At 42.4% G+C, this 25,383-nt stretch overlaps 1 protein-coding gene across 1 annotated transcript in view; it reads left to right on the top strand.

The window, feature by feature from the left end:
* Positions 1-25,383, top strand: part of LOC144497697 (sodium channel protein type 1 subunit alpha-like) — a 139,537-nt gene that overhangs the window by 10,812 nt on the left and 103,342 nt on the right. The window contains exons 2-5 of the mRNA XM_078219140.1: positions 300-998; positions 12,388-12,494; positions 23,541-23,694; positions 24,997-25,233. Coding sequence (XP_078075266.1) covers positions 300-998; positions 12,388-12,494; positions 23,541-23,694; positions 24,997-25,233 — 1,197 coding nt within the window. The remainder of the gene's footprint in view (positions 1-299; positions 999-12,387; positions 12,495-23,540; positions 23,695-24,996; positions 25,234-25,383) is intronic.

Here is a 25,383-nt window from a genome sequence, read left to right on the forward strand (position 1 = left end):
GGCCAGAATAAGTGAGGGGAAAACGTTCCTGACAAAGAACGTATCCATGGATATTGATTTAAAAATGGACCAAACCAGTCATCAATGTCTTTCTTTCGCAGCTAATTTGCTCACAATCGTCATTCTCTCTGGTGGAAAGTGTGGTCTCTCCAAATGCATCAGTCGTTATTTGATGGCCATGGTCGTGGGTGATTTATTTGTCCTGATTTTTGGAATAATTACGTTGGAGTTTAAGGTTGCATTTTTCCTATATTCATTCCTAAATTACACTCCTATATGTTGTCTCAACTTCGTCTTAGTTTTGTTCTCCACTGATTGCTCTGTTTGGTTAACTGTTGCTTTCACTTTTGATCGATTTGTGGTTATTTGTCACCAAACGCTCCAAAGAAAATATTGCACGGAACAAACGGCAACTGTGGTGATACTAGTGGTGTTTGCAGTCAGCATTTTAGAAAACATTCCAGTATACTATGCTCTGGAAACTCGGGAAATAATTGATAATACGCCATGGTCCTGCAGACCAAAATCCGAATTCTACTCGTCTCCAATATGGAAGGCATTTTGGTGGCTTGAAAACATTCTAACACCATTTTTACCATTTGCATTGATTATCTTGCTCAATACCCTGACTATCAGGCATATACTATTGGCCAATAGATTGAGAAATGGACTTCGAAGAAACAAGATTGAAAATCACATCGATACAGAAATGGTGAATCGAAGGAAGTCCATAATTTTGCTGCTGATTGTTTCAGGCAATTTTATACTATTATGGCTGGTAAATTTGGTGTGCTACATATGGATTCTTTTCATTGATGATCAATTATTAAAAGTCGATTACCACAACTCGTTCACCATTGCGGAACAATCCGGATATATGCTACGGTATTTTAGCACTTGCACTAACACATTTATTTATGCAGCGTCCCAGAACAAATTCAGAGCCCAGTTGAAGAATCTGATTAAACTTCCAGTGACGCTCAGTATAATTTGTTCACGTAAGTTAAAATGCTTTGCAGAAAGAAAACGCAGTGGCATTCATCTGAATCGCACTTAAGTTGCTCAGTCCGAAAATAAGTGGCCCATCTGGTACACGACTACAAATATAGATAGACAGATGATGCAAGTTAACCGCATGCCAATCGACACCCATTCCAGGGCATTCACCTGGCCTCACGCAAAGCATTAAAATAATATCCGAGCATAACGCACTGCTTAAATTAATTCATTATTTTCTCATTGTTAAAATATAACAACAAGCAATTGGATTCAAATAGGCTCTTAAGCATTTAAAATGTCCTGAGGAGCACCATAGAAACACAAATCTCTCCTGCTGGAGGGATATTCAATTTCTGCCAAAGTCAATGGAGTTTTGACCGGTGGCTTGTGGCATTCCTATGGATGGTGGCATTTTATGGGCTTTCCCTGCCAGGACTGGGACCTCAAGCTCCGTCCATATGGCTTAAGTTATTTTGTTTCCTATGGCCTTGATATACATCTATTTGTTGGGTGCAAACCCGGCCTTTATTTGTACTTCATATTCGCCATTCGCACAGCATCGGATATCTTGGACTAATTTAATACTGGCGTGATAACAATTCTTCGATGCCCGCCGAATTCTCCTTCCCTTCCCGCACTGCCCGCCATTGATCCCGCTGGTGGATGCAGGTAGAAATTCTGAAGTTTTTATTGTCTAAAAGGTGAGGGGCAGCCAATCCACGGTCCGTTACCTGGGACAATGCCTTCGCATATCGGGGTCAACCTGTCTCGTTTTGATGTAAACAAAGCGATTGTCAGTTAACGATAGTCTTGTGAACTCTCCTCAGCAAAGCCAATGAGAATCCACTTGCCGTCCAATCAGCACATTTTTCTAACACGGCATATAATGTTTTTCTCTTTATAATTGCTACTATGGCAAACTTCATGATACGTGCAATATGAACATTTTCGTCACGACACATTTCCTTTTTTAGTAATGGTGCCAGCATAGTGAAACACAATTTGACAACAAGCCATAGATTATATTTTGTCCAACATGACACAAAAATTGGTCGAATGCAGCTGGTTACAAATCCTTGTAAAGAATGAAGGACTGGTTGCAAAGATTTCCTGAGGAAATTACGGATTGCAGAATCCTGGTTGCTCTTAATGGAGCCTTCAGTGATTCAGCCAATGCATTTGAAATACTCAAAAAGCCAACATTGAAGGAGCACAGATTATTCAGTGTATTGAAGAGCTGGAGTAGATTTCAGACAGAAGTACCTATTATAGCAACCTCTGATTCAAAAGTAACGCAGGGAAGGTTAGGGTCAGTTGGTTGCTCAAATGGGAGACAGATAGATATCAAAAATAGAGACAATCTGATATTTTGCTTTAAACTGGTCAATGCGTACGTTGATTCAACAAACTTAACACCGAATCCACATTTTGGAGTGGTACATTTCTGCATTATTTGGAGCATTGCCCTCACTTTATCCATTTCTATCATGCAGAACACAACGTGAATTGAATATGACCGAGAGTCATTTTGTTGAATGAACGTGCTTACTCATTCCTGGGACGTCAGCATTCCAACAATTATTTGCCATGATGTTTTCTGAGACAATGTCAAACTAATTCAATGATCTCGAAAAGAGAATTGTGATCATCTGAAAATAAATTCGCTCAAACAATTATGGTTGTAAATCTGTAACATGAGGAAGATGTAGCTTTGAATTCCCCTGTTTAATTGCATCTTGCATGTTTTCATATTTTCTTCGTGAACCATTAATTCTGCAGGTGCCTTCGGTGTGCTTGCACATATTGATATCAAATAAAGTTCTGATTGTTTTGTTTGAAATATCTTGAAAATAATGTTCTATTCATGGTGATTTGTTCCTTCAGTAGGAGAAATCGAATGATTTTTCCAATCGGGTTAATAGGAGAAGTTAGATTTGCATCATGCTTCAAGGCCTGAAGCTGGTTTATTTATATCTTATTTATTGATTTGTATTGGAATGTAATAATCAGAGGTAGTGTCCTATCTTAACAACCAAATACATTGCCAAAAGTGTTACCCTTATTTTACTGTCCAGTGAGCATGAAATTGACTACATTCCCGACCTGACCATGGCAGCCAGCTTTGTCTGATCAATCACTTGCAAACTAATGTCTTGTGCCTAATTGAGCACTAACTCCAAAACTGAACAATCGCCTTACACACCTCAAATGATATATCCACTCAATTTGACTCATATTTCAACATGTATCTAATCAAGACACAGAACAATTTGTTTTGTATTCGATGTCACGACTTCCATATGGACCATCACAGACAAATGCAACTACTTAGGGTGTGCAAGCTCTAGCAGGTCCCCAAGATCAGCATTCCCTCTTGATCATCATGCCCAATTTAAGCCTCTCTGAAAATAATGCAAAACAACAAAGATGATCACAGCTATCAAATTGAGCAATAACCACAAATAAGCAATTTTCAACAAGTTGAGACGCCATTCCAAATTGATTCATCAACTACCTAGCTGACAATACCAATGTTATTCGCCTCAAATTTCTGATCCTGCTGAAACTAATCAAGAACATGCAAAACTTTCCAATGAACTTTATTGGCCCAGGATCTCAAATTTGCACAACTGTTTCAAACAGGTTAACTATCGTGAAATTAATTCATTCAGTGAAATCAATGAGGAATGCAACAAGAAGACATCCCACCCAACCTAATTAATTATTTTCAGCTTGATCGAAGGTTCATCCTGGCTCGTACCTAAAAGTTGGACAATAATCTCAACATTTTCATCCTATATTTTGGTGCCACTTCGTGCTGTCGTACGGACTTGGAAAAGTTCTTCAAATTCACTTCCAGTTTCCCCTCTCCATCACGTTCAGCTGGTCCATCTCAGACACTTGCATTCGCTTCCTTGACCTTTCCGACTCCATTTCTGTCAATACACTACCTAACAACACCCATTACAAGCCCATTGATTTCCACAGCTATCTGGACGACAGCTCTTTGTACCCTAAATCCTGTAAAGGTTCCATACCTTTCTCTCAGTTCCTTCGCCTCCATCGCATTGGCATGTTGCCAATTTCCAGAGCCGTGCTTCTCATTTCAGCTGTTTCTTCCTCAACCATGGTTTCCCACTTACAGTTATCGACAGGTGCCTGAGCAGCCTGCGGTCCATTACCCGCGCCACGACCTTCACTACCTCCCCTCCCTCCCTGAAAAAGGATAGAGTCCCCCTTGTTAGCGCATTTCACCTCACCAGCCCCTGCATGCAAATCATAATCCTTCGCCATTTTCATGAACTTCAGCGCGATACAACCACAAAACAGATCTTCCCTTCAGTGCCTCCGTTAGCATTCCTGCAGCGATCATTCCCTTCGGGATGATCTGGTCCACTCGTCCTCGAGACGCAACAGCTCTCCCATCACCCACGGCAGCTTCCCCTGCAATCACAGAATGTGCAATACCTGTAACTTTACCTCTTCTATGCTTACCATCCAAGATCCACAACATTCATTCCAGGATCAGCAGCGTTTCACTTACACCTCTTCCAATTTGGTCCATTGCAATCGCTGCTCCCAATGTTGTTTCCTCCATATCGGAGAGACGAAGCAGAGACTGGGTGATCGCCTTGCTGAGCACCTTCATAACCAGGACCCTGACCTTCCGATTGCTTGCCATTTTAACACACGGACGTGCTCCCATGCCCACATGTCTGTCCTTGGTCTGCTGCCATGTTCCAGTGACGCTCAACGTAAACTGGAGGTTCAGCATCTCATCTTACAGCTAGGCACGTTACAGTCTTCCTGTCTCAACATCGAATGCAAGAATTTAAGGTGATTAACACGACCCGACCTCGACCACTTTGTTTGCATTTTATTTAGTTTTAACTGTTCCCTACTTTTTATTTCATTCTTGTCTTTCTTTATTTTTTTGCCTCACCACCCCCGACCCCACTCTTTCCCCCTATTTTGTCCCCCCTTTTCTAACCCTTTCTCCTCATTGGCTTCCTCTTTCCACATTTTGTTCTCAATTTTACCTTTCTCCCACCCATCCAGCCCATTCCCCCATTCCGTCATCTTCATCTGTCTCATCTTACCCTCTGATTTCAGCTTCTCTGCCGTTTGGCCATTCAGAACTTTTATTCACTCTATGGGACGTCATGAGCAGCCTTTCTTCTTGTTTATGTGGCTATGACTCATCCTTCCCTCACCCTACAGTATAAATATCTATGCATTTCAGCATTGACAAAGGTTTGTCTGGACTGGAAACGTCAGCCATTTTCTCTCCTTACAAATGCTGCCAGACCTGCTGAGATTTCCCAGCATTGTCTCTATTCGTTGCATAATATCCCTGATCAAAAAGAGTGGCATGCTGTATTTATTCAAAGAACTGAAAGTAATTCCAATGATTGTTTGATTCTCACATGCCACTTAATGATGATATCTTGTATAATAAAACATTACAGATATTTTAAATTCTGAAAACGTGCGTGACCTCACCATGAAAGAGTGTATTGTTTATTTTGGAATATGGTACAACTAGTAGTCATCAAAAAAGTAAAAAATCTACTATCCAATCTTTGCAATAATTGATGTTCCTGGTAAGCGTCAGATAATTAGTTTGCATTAATCTCTCACTGTGTTTATCGAGATTACACTTTCTACTATACGTGCACTGATATTATTAATTATCATGATGTGCTTGGCACATTTGTGTATGGTGGTATAATCCGTCTGACACTTTACGTATCAGAAGCAAAACACAGTGAATCAAATGTCAAGGTTGTGAGTTCACCGCTCAACGTCAGCAATATTCAGGAGCACTGCTGACTGAATTTCTACGACGTGTGCCAGCGTGTAATCAAGTCATTCCCTTCCGTGTCCTGCATGAGTTTAAGATTCTACTCTCTTTAAAAAAAATCGAAACCATTCAAATCGCTCCAATTTGCTGCCATGTTGTGACGTTAAAATAAATTGTATTAAAAATGAACCCTTCATTTTATTGGGCAAATTGTAAAAACAGCAAACTTGATGCGTTAATTTCTGGATAGTGCAGATAAATCACAACATTTGACAAGAGGTTCAGTAAAGTTTCCCAAGGAAAACCAAACAAAGTAAAGATTAGCGTATATTTGCTTAAAAATGGAGCAGCAGCAAAACATTGTCCAAAGCGCATTTACGGCATTGAAAGCGGTACAATTGAGTAATCCATTCACTCGGTTTCGCTTGATCAATAAACAAATCAGTAATCTTTACCTTGCAAGTAATAATTCAAATTTCATTTGAAATCATTGATCTTCACTTTTGCATTGCTCTCATGGGTGCGAGGTCCAGGTCTTTATTATGCCCTGCGTATCGGTCAGGTTGGAATCGCCAAAGTACTTTATGGAGACTGCCTCAACCATATGTTTTGCGTCTGAATTTTGGCTAGAATGAAAACTATATTTTTCTCTTCAAGCATGATTCAATAACGCACTAGAGAGTTTTTAACAGACAAAGTTTATTTAACAATATAGTTAACATGTATAGAAACAAAAGTAGCAGTACGTGTTGTCAATTACAAGCAGAATCAAAAAGAAAACAACCACAAAAATGTTTTAACCCTTAATTGAAACTGACTGGCAACATCTGCAAGGAGAGAAAAGAGCTGACGTTTCGAGTTCACATGACACTTTTTCAATGCAAAAATGCATAGAAAGTGGAATATATTTATACTGTAGAATGAGAGAATGGAAGTTTAGTCAACGTTACAAAAACAAGGGGAGAGGTTGCTAATGGCAGTCCGTACCGCGAAATTAAGATGTGATCGGCCAAACGGCAGAGAAGCTGCAATTATTGGGTAAGTTGTGACAGATGAAGATGTGGGGGAAAGTGGAGAGATGGTTGGGAGAGAACAAAATTTGAGGAGAAGGGGAAAGGGGATGGAAGCGAAAGTCCATACTTCCTGGCCGGTTAGCCTGACCTTGTTTTATTTTAGTCTCCGTTGCTGAGGATAAGACTTTGGAGTGCTTGGAACTGCATGGTTAAATCGGCCAAATTCTGCCTGACTCCGAGAGGGTGAGGTCACGACTGAATTTTTTTTTATTCATTCGTGGGACATGGGTGTCGCTGGCTGGTCAGCATTTATTGCCCATTCCTAGTTGCCCTTGAGAAGGTGGTGGTGAGCCGCCTTCTTGAATCGCTGCAGTCCATGTCCTGTGGGTTGACCCACAGTGCCGTCAGGGAGGGAATTCCAGGATTTCGACCCAGCGACTGTGAAGGAATGGTGATATATTCCCATGTCAGGACGATCGGTGACTTGGAGGGGAACCTGGAAGTGGTGGTGTTCCAATTATCTGCTGCCCTTGTCTTTCTAGATGGAAGTGTTCGCGGGTTTGCAAGGCGCTGTCTGAGGGTTTTTGGTGAATTTCTGCAGTCCATCTCGTAGATACTGCACACTTCTGCGACTGAGCGTTGGTGGTGGAGTGGTTGATTGTTGTAGATGTGGCGCCAATGAAGCGGAACGCTTGTCCTGCATATGGTCAAGCGTCTTGAGTGTTGTTGGAGCTGCACCCTTCCAAGCAAGTGGGGAGTATTGCATGACTCTCCTAACTTGTGCCTTGTTGATGGGGGATAGACTTTGGTGAGACAGGAGGTGAGTTACTCGCCGCAGTATTCCTAGCCTCTGTCCTGCGCTTGTAGCCACTGTGTTTGTGTGCTGAGTCCAGTCGATTTCTGGTCAATGGTAACCCCAAGGATGTTAACAGTGGGGGATTCAGTCGTGGTTACACCATTGAATGTGAAGGGGCGGTGGTTAAAGTATCTCTTGTTGGTGATGGACATTGCCTGGTATTTGTGTGGCCCGAATGTTACTTGCCACTTGTCAGCCCAAGCCTGCATATTGACCAGATCTTGTTGCATTTGAACATGGATTGCTTCGAATTCTTGCCAAATTAAATAAATATGTAAAATATGATTAATCAGTTCACCTGAAAATAACAGAGGCTTTTGAAACTCAATATTTACCGATTGGATGATGGTAATTGCTTCACAGTTGATATATCAAAATAAATAATTCACGTCAATTGTATTATTGATTACATGGTGGCACCATGGTTAGCACTGTTGCCTTGCAGTGCCGGTGGCCCATGCTCAATTCTAGCATCGGTTGCCTGCCTATGTGGTGTCTGCAGTTTATTCCCGTGTCTGAGTGTATTTCCTTCGGCGGCTTTGCTTTCCTTCCACACTCCAAAAATGTGCGCGTTAGGTGAATTGGCCATGCAAAATTGTGCCATAGTGTCATGGAGATTAGCAGGGTAAATACGTGGGTGACTGTGATCGGGCATGGGTTTGATTGTTGTCATCACAGGCTCGATGGGACGAATGGCCTCCTTCTGCACTGTCAGAATTCTATGACTCATCCATTCTATATTCTATTTTACTTTGCACTGTTCGTCGTTTAAAATGAAGGAAAACAAAAACTTACAATGAGGCAACCATGAACAGATTATACGAAATAAATAGGGAGGTTGTACTTACGTAGATTTTCCATATACTCAGGGATATTGCAAATTCCTTCTTTGAATTCAATGCAAAATTGAAGTTTCAGACTCCATTATGAGAGAAATTTAGAATTGAGGTAGCACCTGCGGAATCTTCCATAATGTGTGTTCTTCCATAGCGGTGTTCATGATGTGGAGATGCCAGGGTTGGACTGGGGTAAACACAGTAAGAAGTTTAACAACACCAGGTTAAAGTCCAACAGGTTTATTGGTTAGCCAAAGCCACACAGGCTTTCGGAGCTCTAAGCCCCTTCTTCAGGTGAGTGCACTCACTTGTTAAACTTCGTACTGAATCTTCCATACCCAGTTTTGACAAAACATTTTAGTTCTTTGCGAAATAAAGATTTGGAATAACATGCAGAGTATGACATTCTGCTGTAATCAATATTGTGAAGTCATGTATCTGAAGCTCAAAATGGATATTTTACAGATAGAAAACCATCCGTGGCGCAATTGGGTTCAATCTTATACGCCTCCCACGACATATAGCTCCATTTGTTTAAGAAAATTGATGCTGTGTAGAATCATACTGATGACTGTGCAATGCCACACAAGATGAAGACATAGTTCTACTGAAGATGATGCATACCCAACTTGAAACATTCACTCAGTGTTTTTGCTCACCACAGATATCGCCAGTCTGGTTAGGCATTTTGTAAACACTCATATTGTGTTTCGCAATAAATTTAACACATCCCCTTCGTATACACAGGTTATATCGATTACAAATAGTGGGCACTCCAACATTAATCTATCTGGTGCCCAACTGTTCACACAACGTGTTCGTCAAAGTATTCTAGTACTTAATCCTACACTGTACTTTCAATACTGATCAATGTTAATAAGACAGTGGTAGATATATCACACTTATCTCATTCTAATAACTTGCAAGCTAAATATCCGTTTCCAAATGTCTACATCTATTCGAAAGTTGGAGAATGAGAGGCAGATTTGCCTATAAAAACAGACAAAGCAAATGCCTGCGGGCTGATAAACTCTCAGATGAAGAAATGAAATAGTCATTGGTTCTCTTACTTATTGCAGCTAATTTTGTGACTGCCATAAGTCTCTCTCGTGGAAAATCTGCTCTCCAAATCCATTACGGGAATGGTAATGGGAGTGGCTGATTGAGTGGTCTTTTAATTTGAAGTGATTATGAGATTTGATATGTGTATGTGCCTACATATTCGTGAATCGTACTCCTACTGGTTGTCTTAATCTGGCCGCCCTCTTTGTTTCGGTTAATTGTTCTGTCTGGCTAACTATAATTTTCACCTTTTATCTGTGTGTCGCAATTTATTACCAAAGATTTTGAACAAAATATTGTAGTGGGAGGATGGCAACTGTGGTAATATCAGTGGTGTGTTTCGCAAACGTTCTGAAATATGCTCCAATAGAGTTTGTGCGTGAACCTCTGGAAATAATTGACAACCTGCCAAGATCCTACGCCCCGAAATCAAGTTTTTATTCATTGCGAAAATGAGTAGCAGTTTTATGGTTGGACACTGCTTTAATAACTTGCGACAACTTTTGCTGATTGTGCTGCTCAATCCTCTGGCCATCCAACACGTTATACTGTGTTGTGAAGTTAGTGTTTGTATGATTGTAAAAAATAAATGTAATAAAGCTAAGAGTAGTAAAATTGCAGTCTCTGTTTGAAAAAAAAGGTAGTTTTCTGCTGCGCTTAGAAAATTAAACCTTTTTGCTGCTAGTTACATCAATAAAGTGTTGCTTCTGGTTTTGCAGAGGGAGTCTCAGGCCGTTATTTTGATTTGAGTCCCGAAAGCTGTTGAAGTGCAGATAATCCCCCTTCGCACACACTTTATCAGTTAAGAAGAGAGGTACTTCTCTTGGAGTGGTTGGTTGTTCGTTCTCCGAGACGAGATCAACTTCCCCTTCGTAACAGATTGGGGGCTCGTCCGGGATTTGAATAGTCCAAGATTTTTAAATAAACCTTAAGAGAGAAGTGGAAAATCTCTTAACTGCCAACAAGCCCAAGGTAGGGGAGTCTAAAACTAGAGTGCATAGGTATAAGGTGAGAGGGGAGAGATGCAAAAGTGTCCAGAGGGGCAATTTTTTCACACAGAGGGTGGTAAGTGTCTGGAACAGGCTGCCAGAGGTAGTAATAGAGGTGGGTACAATTTTACCTTTTAAAAAGCATTTAGTTAGTTACATGGGTACGATGGGTATAGAGGGATATGGGCCAATTGCGGGCAATTGGGATTAGCTTAGGGGTTAAAAAAAGGGTGGCAGGGACAAGTTGGGCCGAAGGGCGTTTTTCCATGCTGTCAGCCTCTATGAGTCCATGACTCGAAGCCGGTTAAACCAAAAGTGGGTAATGCTTTTCAGCATCGCTGAAGAGGTTCTGGGAGCTGAAGATGCTTCCCAAGTTTGCAAAGAACGATTAGAAAGACAGAGAAAGTTGACACTTCTATAATTGGCAAATAGGCTAAAATTGGGATTCAATTTGGCTCAATGAGGGAAAATAGGAAAGCTGAAATTGTCAGTTATAGCCAACCATGTAGGCATCTCACTGAAACGGTCAGATGCAGTGGCGTTAGAAACAGAAAAAATAAAACAAATTGTTATTGAGACGAACGGATATAGAATGTGAATTTAAAAGGTTGGAGTTTGAAGAAGAGAGAGAGAAAAGCGAGAGGAAAGAGAGAGAGAGAAAAAGGAATAGATTGTTTCAGTTGGAAAATATGAAGCTGGAATTGGAAGCAAAAAGGCTTGAAATGACAGTAGTGAAAGTGCAAGGTGGAAGTGATGGTGAGAAAGCTCAGTGTAGCCAACTGCCTGGTAGGGATATATACAAATATGTACAAACATTAAGAATATTCGATGAGAAGGGCACAGAAGTCTTTTTCATCTCATTTGAGAAATTAGCTACACAGTTGAATTGGACAAAGGAGGTGTGGGTAATTTTAGTTCAGACCAAGTTAGTAGGCACAGTTTTTTTTCAGCACTGTCAGAGGAGGTGTCAGGAAAGTATGAAGAAGTAAACAAGGCTGTTTTGAGTGTTATCGAATTGGCACCAGAAGCATATTGACAGCGTTTCATAAATGTACGGAAGGAACCAGGTCGTACCTATGTTGAGTTTGAAGAATGAAGTAGAGCGACGTCGATAGCTGGGTGAGAGCATTAGAGATTGAAAAGACATATGAGGATATTAGAGACATTATTCTGCTCGAAGTGTCTAAAATCTCTGGTCCAGAAGTGATAAGAAATCATGTTGAGGGACGTAAAGTTTAAACAGCGAGAAGAGCTGCTGAAATGGCAGCTGAATACACATTAGTGTATAAATTGAAATTGATCTTACGACAGCAATTTCATTCCGTGTGCGATATCAACCAGGAAAGAGGGAGATCATTCAATGAAAAACAAAATTAGATGACACAAGAACATTTTATCACCCATGGAAAAATCAACCCAAGAAGGTGGAAAAGAGCTGAAAGACCGTGGATGTTTTCCATGTGAGAATGTTGAACACAAAAAGTCACAGTGCTGGTTGCTTATGAAAAGCGCTGGGTAAAATGACGTGGTAAAACATGCTCAACAGGTGGGATTAGTTAAAGTAGTGAAGGGAATCTCGAGAGAAGTCGAGGAGCTGAAGAAGAGTGCATAGCCTGGGCATGGGCTCAATAGTAAGATAGCGGGTAAGGTTTACACAGGTGGTGCAGGGGCAGTAGCTAAAAAGTTAAAATATTCAGAGATACCGCATCTAAAGGGTCTCCAATGATACGAGATGAAAATATTTGCACTCTTTCCGAAATATTGCCCGAAAGAGTTGTAATCTGTGGAATAAATGGTGAGAAGAATTGCGTTCCTCAATTTCTTTTAGGGCTGGAAAATCCAGTCACGACTGAGGACATGATAGTGCGAGTGACGGAAACCTTAGCAATTCCAGTAATACTGTTTATGCTTGGAAATAATGCAGCCGTTTCACAGGTAGGAATGATGCCCATTTTCGTGGAAAAGCGAGAAGAAAACCAGGGATTGAGGAGTTATCATAACCTGCAATGTTTCCTAATGTGTGGTGACAAGGTGCATCAGACATAAGTTAAATCAGGAAGGTAGAGCAAACGGAAAACATGAAGGACCTCTTGTCCAGTTAGCTGCCAATCTGTCGGAAAAATTGTGAAGAAGAAACCTGAGCAGTTCGAGGATCACGCAGAGGTGTTTAGTTCTGAAAGAGTAATGGAGTTACAATAGAGCGATGGGGCGATAAAAGGCTTATATCAACAAGCATATGCGAAGAATTAATCAGTGTGCATTCCAGAATGGTATTGCCTTAAGAATAAATTCTGAAGGCGGCAATGGAGCCCTTGGCAGGTGAGTGCAGGGGAAAAATGGGCAGATGTTCACAATATTGTGTTGCCGGTAGAATACACACATGAAGATCCTGGAGGAGGCCATCTAGGAGTGAGGACGACTCAGGCTAACATACTGAATATTTTTATTGCCCGAATTTACATACGGATGTGGTTGAATTTTACCGTACCTGTCATACATGTCAGAGGGTAGGAAAGCCACAGGCACGAATAAAACCAGCGCTCTTGATGCCAATTCCGCATTTGATGAACGGGTACACAAGTTATAATCGATTGTGTAGGTCCACTCCCTGAAACCAAATTCGGAACCAGCATCTTCAAACCGTAATGAATGTGTCCTCCAGATTTCCAGAGGAAATTCCTTAACGGCATCTCAAGGCAAAAATGGTTGTGGAGGAGTTGTTTGCTTTCCTTACGCATTACGGATTACCCAGGGAGATTCAGTCAGATGAAGGGTCCAATTTAACTGCCAAATTACTTAATGATGTCATGGAGAGTTTAGGTATCAGACACTTTACCTCAAGGGCGTATCATCCTGAATCACAGCGATAATTGGAAAGATAGCATCAGACCCTAATGACCATGTCTACGACGTATTGTCGGGATCGCCCAACTATTGCTTTGAGATGTTCTAAAATAATCGATCAGATTGCTGAATTTGATTTGATATTCAGACACGAAGTACGGGGTCCTTTAAAATTAATTGAGGAGAAGTTAATAGATCCGAACTCAGAGATCTCACAGTTGGATTATGTATCTGAGGTGAGAGAAAGATTAAAGAGAGTGGCCGAATGAGCTAGACAGCACTTGAAGGTTGCCCAGCACCTCGTGAAACAAGAAGCAAATGAGAAATCTAAAATTCGTACGTTTGCCCATGGGGATAATATATTCCTACTATTCCCAGTGGTTGGAGATCCCCTCAAAGGAAGGTTAAGTGGTCCTTATCAGATTGAAAAGAAGTTGAATCAGGTGAATTATCTGGTAAAAATGGCAGATAGGAAAAACTTTTGCACAGGGCATGTGATGTGAACATGCTAAACATTACTACGACAGGGAAAGAGAATCGGAGAAAGAGGTATTAGTGACTGCGACTCAGAGTGAGGAATCAAATCCAGATGATGTACATTTTGATGTACACTCAGAGTAAGTTGAATGATGAAGAAGTCTTTAAGAATCATAGAAACATAGAAAAACTACAGCACAAACAGGCCCTACGGCCCACAAGTTGTGCCGAACACATCCCGACCTTCTAGACCTACCTATAAGCCTCCATCCTATGACGCTCCATGTACTCATCCAGGAGTCTCTTAAAAGACACTATTGAGTTCGCCTCCAACACCACTGACGGTAGCCGATTCCACTCGCCCACCACCCTCTGTGTGAAAAACCTACCCCGAACATCTCCCCTGTACCTACCCCCCAGCACCCTAAACCGGTGTCCTCTCGTAGCAGACATTTCCACTCTGGGAAAAAGCCTCTGAGAGTCCACCCGATCTATGCCTTTCAACATCTTATACACCTCTATTAGGTCTCCTCTCATCCTTCGTCTCTCCAAGGAGAAAAGACCGAGCTCCCTCAGCCTATCCCCATAGGGCATGCCACTCAATCCAGGCAACATCCTTGTAAATCTCCTCTGCACCCTTTCAATCTTTTCCACATCCTTCCTATAGTGAGGCGACCAGATATGAGCACAGTACTCCAAGTGGGATCTGACGAGGGGTCTTATATAGTTGCATCATTACCCCCGGATTCCTAAACTCAATCCCTCGATTGATAAAGGCCAGCACACCATACGCCTTCTTAACCACCTCCTCCACCTGCGGGGCCGATTTCAGAGTCCTATGGACCCGGACCCCAAGGTCCTTCTTATCCTCTACACTACTAAGAGTCTTTCCCTTTATATTGTACTGCTTCATCCCATTTCACCGACCGAAATGGACCACGACGCATTTATCTGGGTTGAAGTCCGTCTGCCACTTGTCTGCCCAGTCTTGCATCCTATCTATGTCCCTCTGTAACTTCTGACATCCCTCCAGACTATCCACAACCCCACCAACCTTCGTCTCGTCGGCAAACTTACCAACCCATCCCTCCGCTTCCTCATCCAGGTCATTTATGAAAATGACAAATTGCAAGGGTCCCAGAACAGATCCCTGGGGCACACCACTGGTGTCCGACCTCCATTTAGAACAAGACCCATCTATATCCACTCTCTGCCTCCTTTGGGCAAGCCAGTTCTGGATCCCCCGGGCAGCAGCCCCTTGGATCCCATGCCCTCTCACTTTTTCTAGAAGCCTTGCATGGGGGACCTTATCGAACACATTGCTAAAATCCATATAAACCACATCTACGGCCTTCCCTCCGTCAATCTGTTTAGTCACATTTTCGAAGAACTCCACCAGGCTCATAAGGCACGATCTGCCCTTGACAAAGCCATGCTGAGTATTCTTGAGCATTCTAAAACTCTCTAAATGCTCATATATCCTGTCCCTCAGGATCTTCTCAATCAGTTTACCAATCACTGAGGTTAGACTCACCGGTCGGTAATTTCCTTGGCTATCCCTATTCCCCTTCTTGAAAATAGGAACCACATCCGCAATCCTCCAATCCTCCGGCACCTCTCCCGTTTCCATCGATGACGCAAAGATCATCTCCAGAGGCTCTGCAATCTCTTCCCTCGCCTCCCACAGTAATCTGGGGTACATCCCATCCAGACCCGGCAACCTATCTGTCTTGATGCCATTCAAAGATTCCAGCACAATCTCTTTCTTAAAGTCCACTTACTCAATCCTTTCAATCCACCGCACGCCTGCAGTCCTTCCACACAGGTCCTTCTCCTCTGTGAAAACCGAGGCAAAATACTCATCGAGCCCCTCTGTCATTTCTACTGGTTCCGTACAGACTTTCCCGCCTTCACCTTTTATAGGCCCTATTCCGTCACGTCTCATCCTTTTACTCTTCACATATTGATAGAACGCCTTACTATTCTCCTTAATCCTACCTGCCAGGGCCTTCTTGTGACCCCTTCTGGCTCTCCTAATTTCCTTCTTTAGTCCCTTCCTTAAGGAGTGGAATAGATAGTGACCTACCCCATGAACAGAGAACTGTATTGAAAGACTTATTACAATGCAATGAGGACCTTTGTGAAAATAGAATCGAGAGAACTAATGAGGTTGACGTCGGCAATGCTGTTCTGATGAAACAACACCTCTATTGGCTTAATCTTCTCAAAGCAGGACTGGTTCAGATGGAAGTGCAAGCGATGCTATCAGAAGACATCATAGAGCTGAGTCAAGGCTAGTGGAGTACACTGATCGCGTTGCTCCCCAAACCTGAAGGCACTCAGCATAGAATTTCGGAAAGTCAACGCTTCATACCCAATTCGAAGGCTGGAGGACTGTGTGGAAAAAGTCAGACAAGTTATATGCATTAACAAGTTGGACTTACTTCACGGTTACTGGCAAGTAGCTCTGTCAGAGATATCAAAATATATTTCTGCCTTTGTAATCCAAAATGTGCTGCATCACTTTAAAGTAATGTTCTTTAGAAAATAAAACAGCTACATGTCAAATCCTTATGAAAAGACTTGTTGCAGGATTGACTAATTCTGCAGTCTACATAGGTGACTTAGTGAAGTTTAGCCATTCATGGAAAGGTCACATGAAACATTCGGCAACACGCTTTAGGAGATTACAGATGGCAAAGTTCTTGATAAACTTGATAACACAGAATTTGCGAAGGCGGAAGTGACATTCATGGACACAACATTGGATTCAGACAGATGATACTGATTAACATGAAGACGAAGGCCATCGCCGAATTTCCAAGATGATCATCGAAAAACAAAGTGCGACATTTTTTGGGGATTGAGCGGATTCTTCAGAAAATTCGTCCCAAACTTGAGGAACGTAGTGGCACCGATCACAGATTTGTTACAAAACAAAAACCAACATGAAATTTAGGTGGACAGAACAATGCCAGGAGGTATTTAAGTATTTGGAAGCAACGTTAATCACCGCACCTGCTTTTGCCACCCCAAACCTTTTGAAATCTTTTACAATCACTATCAACGCCAGCAATGTAGTATTTGAGCTATGGTGTTACAGGAGGTTGATTGCGGAATTGAAAGGCCCTTCGGTTATTTCTCAAAAAGACTCATTTCCACCAGAAAAAATATTTCACAATTGAAAATGATATATTGAGTTTAGTAATGGCCTTACAACATTTTAATGTTTACGTTGCAAACAATGCATCAGAGTCGGTTGTGTATACCAATCACAATCCTTTGACATTTCTGGAAAGATGTAAGGGCAAGTGCGCCAGACTATTTCGTTGAAGTCTCATGTTACAATCATTCAATTAAAAGATTGCACATTTTACGTGTCGTGTAAATCTTATTCCGGATGCCTTATCGTGATTCTTTTCAAAAATGAAGTCATATTTTCATGATGATGATTTTTTCATGATTCGTTTTTCTTAAGGGCGAGATGTTGTGAAGTTAGTGCTTGTGAAAGTATTTTTAAAAATGTCAAAATGCCAAGAATTGTAAAATTGCATTGTCTGTTTCAAAAAGAGGGAAGTTTTTTTAACATGCTTCTAGAGTTAAATGCAATGCAGGTGCATCCAGTACACAGACTGAAACAATGTATCCGAGGCAAAAACAACAGGGTTGCCTTGGCAAAACATTTCAGGCAGTTGAATCAGAACATTTTTTTTGAATTGCAACCAACCAATTTAAAACTCGCATTTGAAAAGCACCAGCCTATCAATTTCAGTTTGATCTTTTGATAACGTGTGGACCAACCTTATTCTGGGGTTTTGATATGTCATCGGATGTTTAAAGGCCACATCTCCGAGCTTCCAAGTGCCAGACGCCGCCTGCCAGCAAGTGGTAAAGATCACAACTTGAGAGCGAGAGAAACAGACTCTAATTTCTCTCTAACAAGTAGAACAGTCACGTTTATGTCTGTAAAGAAAGCCTGATCTCAATTGTAAAGATATCATCCGAGGAACAGAAAACAGACGAATCAGCAAAGAAGAGAACACGTCCCGGAATATGACAAACTTGATTGAAATTTGGGAGTGACTAAAAATTCAATGATTTTTGTCCTTGTCAATAACTGGAAATGTTATCCATCTCAACAGCATACCATTAGAATAATGCTTTATTCGTTTTGTTCATTGTTTCATTAACCTGTTTACTGTTAGTTACATAAATTAAATGTTACTTTTTTGCTTTACAGAGTGAGTCTCGGATAGTTATTTTGAATTGGCCACGAAATGCTGCTGACATTCCGATAATTAACAACACCAGGTTAAAGTCCAACAGGTCTATTTGGCAGCAAAAGCCACACAAGCTTTCGAAGCTCTAAGCCCCTTCTTCAGGTGAGTTTAACTCACCTGAAGAAGGGGCTTAGAGCTTCGAAAGCTTGTGTGGCTTTTGCTACCAAATAAACCTGTTGGACTTTAACCTGGTGTTGTTAAACTTCTTACTGTGTTTATCCCAGTCCAACGCCGGCATCTCCACATCATGCCGATAATTCCCATTCTCGCACACACTTCAACAGATTATGAAGGGAGATGTTTCTCTTTGAATGGTTTTCAGAGAGGAGGTCAATCTCCCCTTATTAACAACTGGCTAATAGAGTGAGGAATGTCCTTCAATGAAAATGAATGAAATTATTTCAGTCTATTTAGTTGTTTCATTATCAATCTGATGGGTAGGTTTGCAAGCGGGTTTCAAAGCATATTTATTCTCTGTGTGAAGAAATGACCAACATATCTGTCACTAATACATTCATGCATTTCCTATTTATTACTTCTCAATATTTGAAATCATTCATGTCTTCCCTCAAAATATCATATCAATCTAGCCTAAATGTTCATCCAATCCCACTTTAATGACGTCTGCATCATGTCTATTGCCAAACTCCGTTGCTTTCTATTCTGTGCATTGTATTAGTAACATGAAATATACTTTGTGATTGACTGAATTGCGAATATTTGGCAATTATTGGTTCATCAATTGGATTAACTAAATTCCAGTTGCTCAAATCATGGCTCTCCAACATCACATAATTTATTGTCTGAAATGCACTCATTCTTCTGATTACTTCCTTCAGGTCATGATTCACAGACGTGTAGCAACATACCAGCACATCACCGCACCCAGCATAAAGATGATTTGGCAGGCCCAATACATCCAGGTGAATATAATGTACTGTAACAAAGAAGGATCACATCTATCCAGTTAAAAGGCTATGTTTCGATTTTCAGCACAGCCTCAATTAACGCATAGAAGTTTGCAGATAAAACCAAATTAGGGACTGCATTGAACGACGGTCGTAATAGACATTAATAGAACATAGAATATTGAACAATGTAGACAATCGGTCGGCAATTTATCACGTAAACAATTATAACATGGGAGGTTTTGGACGGATTCTTGAGACCAGAGTTCAGATTTTCAGCAAGATTCTAGTTGAACCTTCAAAACAAGAACATGGGAGGCATATCAACATCATTCACTTTGACACATTCTGTTCATATGTATACATATTTTCTGTTTCCTTGCATTAACTCTTCCACAATGAAATATATTAATCTTGTTAATTCTCCCAATACCGACTTCCTGCGCGTCAGCATTGACAAGAATATGAACTGGACTAACCATCCAACTACTTGTGCTACAATAGCATGTTAGATGCTAAACATCCTGCAGAGAGTAACACATCAGCTGACATCTGAAAGCCTGCCTGGAATCCACTGGGCACAAGCCAGGAGTTTGATGCAATTATCAACCTTTATTTGGACGAATGAAGAACCAAAGCAGTCGAAAAACTTCACACCTTTCCAGATAAAGAAGGCCAGTTGCATTGCATTTCATGCAGAAACAGTTTCTCATTCCACCACCGACGCACCTCAGCAGAAGTGAGTAACATCTACAATATGCCCGGGCCGACATTACCCAAGTTCTGACAGTGTTGCTTACAAAGCTACGTCAAATATCGTCTAAAATTCAGGGACAGAAAATATATTGGCACACTTTTGCCTGGATGTCCCCCTCCACCACTGACCATCTTATCTTGGAAATATGTTGCTCGTTATCCATTGTCATTGGGTGCAAATCTATTTCTAATATACATTGGGGGATTTGTAAAGTCAAGTCTTCAATTCTCTTCACCAATTTTCACAGAGATTTTAGCAATTCAGCTTCTCAAAATGAAATTAAAAAATGCACCATTGGAAGCATATCTCAACTTCAAATTTTAATATGCCTATTGCGCCCATGTCCAGCTATCTCAGAAGCCGTCTCCCTTTCCTTTGCAATCATAGCACAATCACCCGTTCGCTCCTTGCTATATGATTTTATCCTTCAACATACTTTTCCGACAACAACTACGTTAATTCCTACGTCCATGCCTACCTTTACAACTGTTTTCTCTGAATAAGGTAAATTCTTAGCCCTGGATTTTAATCATTACCTGGCAGGGGAATGGAGTAAGGAAATCCTGCTTCAGGAAGGAATTTGCATTACTATAGGAACTGTCATGATCGCAGGTTACCTTAACGTTTTTTTTATTCATTTGTGGGGCATGGGCATCGCTGGCTGGTCAGCATTTATTGCCCATCCCTAGTTGCCCTTATTCAGCAGAGTCAACCACATTGCTGTGGCTCTGGAGTCACATGTAGTCCAAACCAGGTAAGGACGGCAGATTTCCTTCCCTAAAGGACATTAGTGAACCAGATGGGTTTTTCCGACAATCAACAACAGTTTCATGGTCATCAGTAGATCCTTAATTCCGTATATTTTTTATTGAATTCAAATTCGACCACTGCGGGTGGCGGGATTCGAACCTGGGTCCCCAGAGCATTAGCTGAGTTTCTGGATTATTCTAGCAATAATGCCACTAGGCCATCGCCGCCCCATTGGCATCTTACAGTGAATTAAGTATTTTGAAGAGTAGTCGCTACTGTAATGCAGGAAATGCAAGAACTAATTGATAAACATCAAACTTCCACCAACAGCAATGTGATGATCACCAGAGAAGCTGTTTTAGTGATATTGGTCGAGTATTGTCCCAGAACACCGTGCCCTCCCTCTGAATGGTGTTAAAGGAATTAATCTCCACCTGGGAGGGCAGACAGGGTCTTGGTTTGCAGCTTCGTCAGAGAGGCGGCACATCTGACAGTGCAGCACACCTGCTGGCATTGCACTGAACTGCCAGTCTCGATGTTTGTGCTCAATTCTGTGGATTGGGACTGCCAAGCCCAGCCTTGCGACCCCAGTCACAGTTGTAATAATGCACTTACACAGACTTTATTAGTGAACAAAAAGGCACTTATTTACTGTGATCTTCAAGAGGCAGCAGCCTGTTTGCAGCTAATGCTAAAGTACCTCTCCCGAGGAGAACACCTCCACTCTGAGCCCCGATTGGCCACCCAGGCCAGGTGACCCTTACTCTGCTGTATTGTCCTTAAAGCGACAATCGCTACACATGGGTAACACTTCAGCACCAGAATCTAGCTTTCATTTGCACAGATATAGAATTTTTCCTTAAAAAAACCGTAAGATATGGGAGTAGAATTAAGCCATTCAGCCCATCATCTCTGCTCTGCCATTCAATCATGGCTCATAAATTTCTCAACCCCATTCTCCTGCCTTTTCCCTGTAACCTTTGATCCCCTTACCAATCACTAATCTATCTATCTCTGTCTTAAATACACTCAATGCCCCCCCCCCCCCCCCACAGCCTTCTGTGGCAATGAATTCCACAGACTCACTACCCTCTGGGTGAAGAAATTCCTCCTCATCTCAGATCTAAAAGGTCGTCCCTTTACTCTGAGGCTGTGCCCTCAGATCTTTGAATCTCCCACTAATGGAAACACCAAGTCCGCTCTATCCAGGCCTTTCAGTATTCTGTAAGTTTCAATGAGATTCCCCTCATCCTTTTAAACTCCATCGAGTACAGACCCAGAGTCCTCAAACGCTATCCAGGAGGTTCTGTAAGGACTGTGCCATTCTCCTCCCCTATCGCAAGAACTTCCTTCCTCCACTCCATGGAGGTAATGCTTATCTTCCAGGTAGATGTCTACTCCCCTGAGTTCGGGGGAATTCACAGTAAGAAGTCTCACAACACCAGGTTAAAGTCCAACAGGTTTATTTGGTAGCAAAAGCCATAAGCATTCGGAGCAATGCTCCTTCGTCAGATGGAGTGGTCTCTGTTCTCAAACAGGGCATAGACACAGAAATCAAATTACAGAATACTGATTAGAATGCAAATCTCTACAGCCAGCCAGGTCTTAAATGTACAGACAATGTGGGTGGAGGGAGCATTCAACACAGGTTAAAGAGATGTGTATTGTCTCCAGACAGTACAGCTTGTGAAATTGTGCAAGTACAGGAGGCAAGCTGTGGGGGTTACTGATAATGTGACATAAATCCAACATCCCGGTTTAGACCGTCCTCATGTGTGCGGAACTTGGCTATCAGTTTCTGCTCAGTGACTCTGCGCTGTCGTGTGTCGTGAAGGCCGCCTTGGAGAACGCTTACCTGAAGCTCCAAGGCTGAATGCCCGTGACTGCTGAAGTGCTCCCCCACAGGAAGAGAACAGTCTTGCCTGGTGATTGTCGAGCGGTGTTCATTCATCCGTTGTCGTAGCGTCTGCATGGTTTCCCCAATGTACCATGCCTCGGGACATCCTTTCTTGCAGCGTATCAGGTAGACAACGTTGGCCGAGTTCCAAGAGTAGGTACCGTGTACCTGGTAGATGGTGTTCTCACGTGAGATGATGGCATCCGTGTTGATGATCCGGCACGTCTTGCAGAGGTTGCTGTGGCAGGGTTGTGTGATGTCGTGGTCACTGTTCTCCTGAAGGCTGGGTAGTTTGCTGCGGACAATGGTCTGTTTGAGGTTGCGTGGTTGTTTGAAGGCAAAAAGTGGGGGTGTGGGGATGGCCTTGGCGAGATGTTCGTCTTCATCAATGACATGTTGAAGGCTCCGGAGGAGATGCCGTAGCTTCTCCGCTCCGGGGAAGTACTGGACGACGAAGGGTACTCTGTCCACCGTGTCCCGTGTTTGTCTTCTGAGGAGGTCGGTGCGGTTTTTCCCTGTGGCGCGTCGGAACTGTTGATCAATGAGTCGAGCGCCATATCCTGTTCTTATGAGGGCATCTTTCAGCGTCTGGAGGTGTCTGTTGCGATCCTCCTTTTGGCAGCATGCAAAGGGATCTGAGCCAATTCAGTAGCTAGACTAAGGAACGGCAGACAGATTAGACCATAATTAATTGTAAAGTAATATAAAACATTGCTATTAATGGTGGATGCATTTTTATTGATTGTTGATAGAACATTTCTTTGTCATTGTGAAACTGGCATGTGGAGATTTCATAGAATCCCTACAGTGCAGAACGAGGCCATTTGGACCATCAAGTCTGCACTGACTTTCAAACAGAGCACGTTACCCAGGCCCACACCCCACCCCACCCTATGCCCGTAACCCCACGCATTTACCCAGCTAATCCCATAACCAAAACATCTTTGGACACCAAGGGGCAATTTAGTATGGCCAATCCACCTAAGTATTCGTCAAACATCACCGAGCTGCATCCCTGGCTGTATAATTGAATATCAAAACATTGTTTTACTCCTGTATAACCCACAGGGGAAGGACCCGTGTTGCAGTCGTAGCAGCGGTCCCTACCTCCAGGGTTCAAGTTCCACTCCAGAACTGGATGGTCACAGAACAGATATTCATAATGTGGCCAAACTGTTGATTATCAGCCCGACAATCTTTCCAAAGTACCTGATGGTAGGCAGTAAGAGTGGGAGAGTTTCCCGGTCAGACATACTGCAGAAGGCAAAGGGAAACCATGGAAGCACTTTGCCAAAAATAATCACAGAACAATGCAATGGAAGGCCTTGGTTCCCAAATTACCTTCCTCGGTCATCCTGGAGAAGGATAAATCATATGAAAGACCACCATTAGAATATTATGGGTAATGTTGATGGAACAAGTGGTGGGATTTTACAACCTCACTCATCCCAAAACCATAAGATCCCGCCCAGGGTCAAAGGACCTTTCCCTGGTCCGCCCCTCGCCCGCTCCGATTCCCGTCACGGGCGGAACAGTAAAATTCCGGCCAAGGATTCAATCGGTTACTTGATTCTGCCTCTAATAAAGGTTTTAAGAAATTAATCATAGAATCCCTACAGTGCAGAAGGAGGCCATTCGGCCCATTGAGTCTGCACCGGCAACTATCCCACCCAGGCCCTAACCCCGTAACCCCATATATTTACCCTGCTAATCCCCCTGACGCTAAAGGGCAATTTAGCATGGCCAATCCATCTAACCCACACATCTTTGGACTGTGGGAGGAAACCGGAGCACCCGGAGGAAACCCACGCAGACACGGGGAGAATGTGCAGACTCCGACAGACAGTGACCCGAGCCGGGAATCGAACCCGGGATACTGGCGCTGTGAATCAGCAGTGCTAACCAGGGTGCCACCATGCCGCCCCTAAAGAAGATCCTTAGAGAGAATCCAGTTTCCATTTCTTTAGTTCAAGAAGAAATTAGATATAGCTCTTGGGGCTAAAGTGATCAATGGATATTGGGGGAAGAGGGGGGAGTCAAGATATTGAATTTGATGATCAGCCGTGATCAAAATGAATGGCGGAGCAGGCTCGAAGGGCCAAATGGCCTCCTCCTGCTTCTAGTTTCTCCGGTTATATGGTTGATATGGACTCCCAATATTATTCAGCGAGTGGCGAGAATGTGGAATACACTAACACATGAATTGGATGAGGCAATGACATCGATGCAGTTAAGGGCAATCTACACAAACACATGAGGGAAAAAGGAATAGGGTTGAGATTGATAGGGTTACAGTTGGAGGAGGTTTTCGAATGTGGACCACTTGGGCTGAATGCCCAGTATCGATACTCTAAATTCAATGTAAATCAAATGGACGTTGTTCAGTCGCATCTTTCTCAAAGTTTAAACTCTGGATGATCAGACAATGGAAGCATCATCAATCACCTTTAGCAAATGTCCTGATATCATGGCATTGACGATGTTCTGTCCCTAACAAGCTAATTGTTCCAATATTTCTTTGCAGGCCTAAAAACCATTGTAGGTGCATTGATACAATCCGTGAGGAAGCTCGCCGACGTCTTGATTCTGACCGTGTTCTGCTTAAGTGTCTTTGCCCTCATTGGTCTTCAGCTATTCATGGGGAACTTGCGTCAGAAATGTGTGCGCGATTGGCGAATAGTTGACAATGTCATGCTGAACGAAACAGGGAATTTTACCTGGCCGTGGAATTGTACGTTTGAAGAATTCATTAATAATAAAGGTAAGCCTGAGATCGCATACTGCTTAATCTATACTCAAAAATCCTTCAGCAGCTCTATGTTATGATCCCAGTTGGTGTTACAACTGGGCAGGAAAGATCCCAGAATGTGGCCTTGGCTCAAAAGGCCATGGCTGGAATTCTCTGGCCTTG

The sequence above is a fragment of the Mustelus asterias genome, chromosome 8 (assembly GCF_964213995.1).
Source record: "Mustelus asterias chromosome 8, sMusAst1.hap1.1, whole genome shotgun sequence".
NCBI lineage: Eukaryota > Metazoa > Chordata > Chondrichthyes > Carcharhiniformes > Triakidae > Mustelus > Mustelus asterias.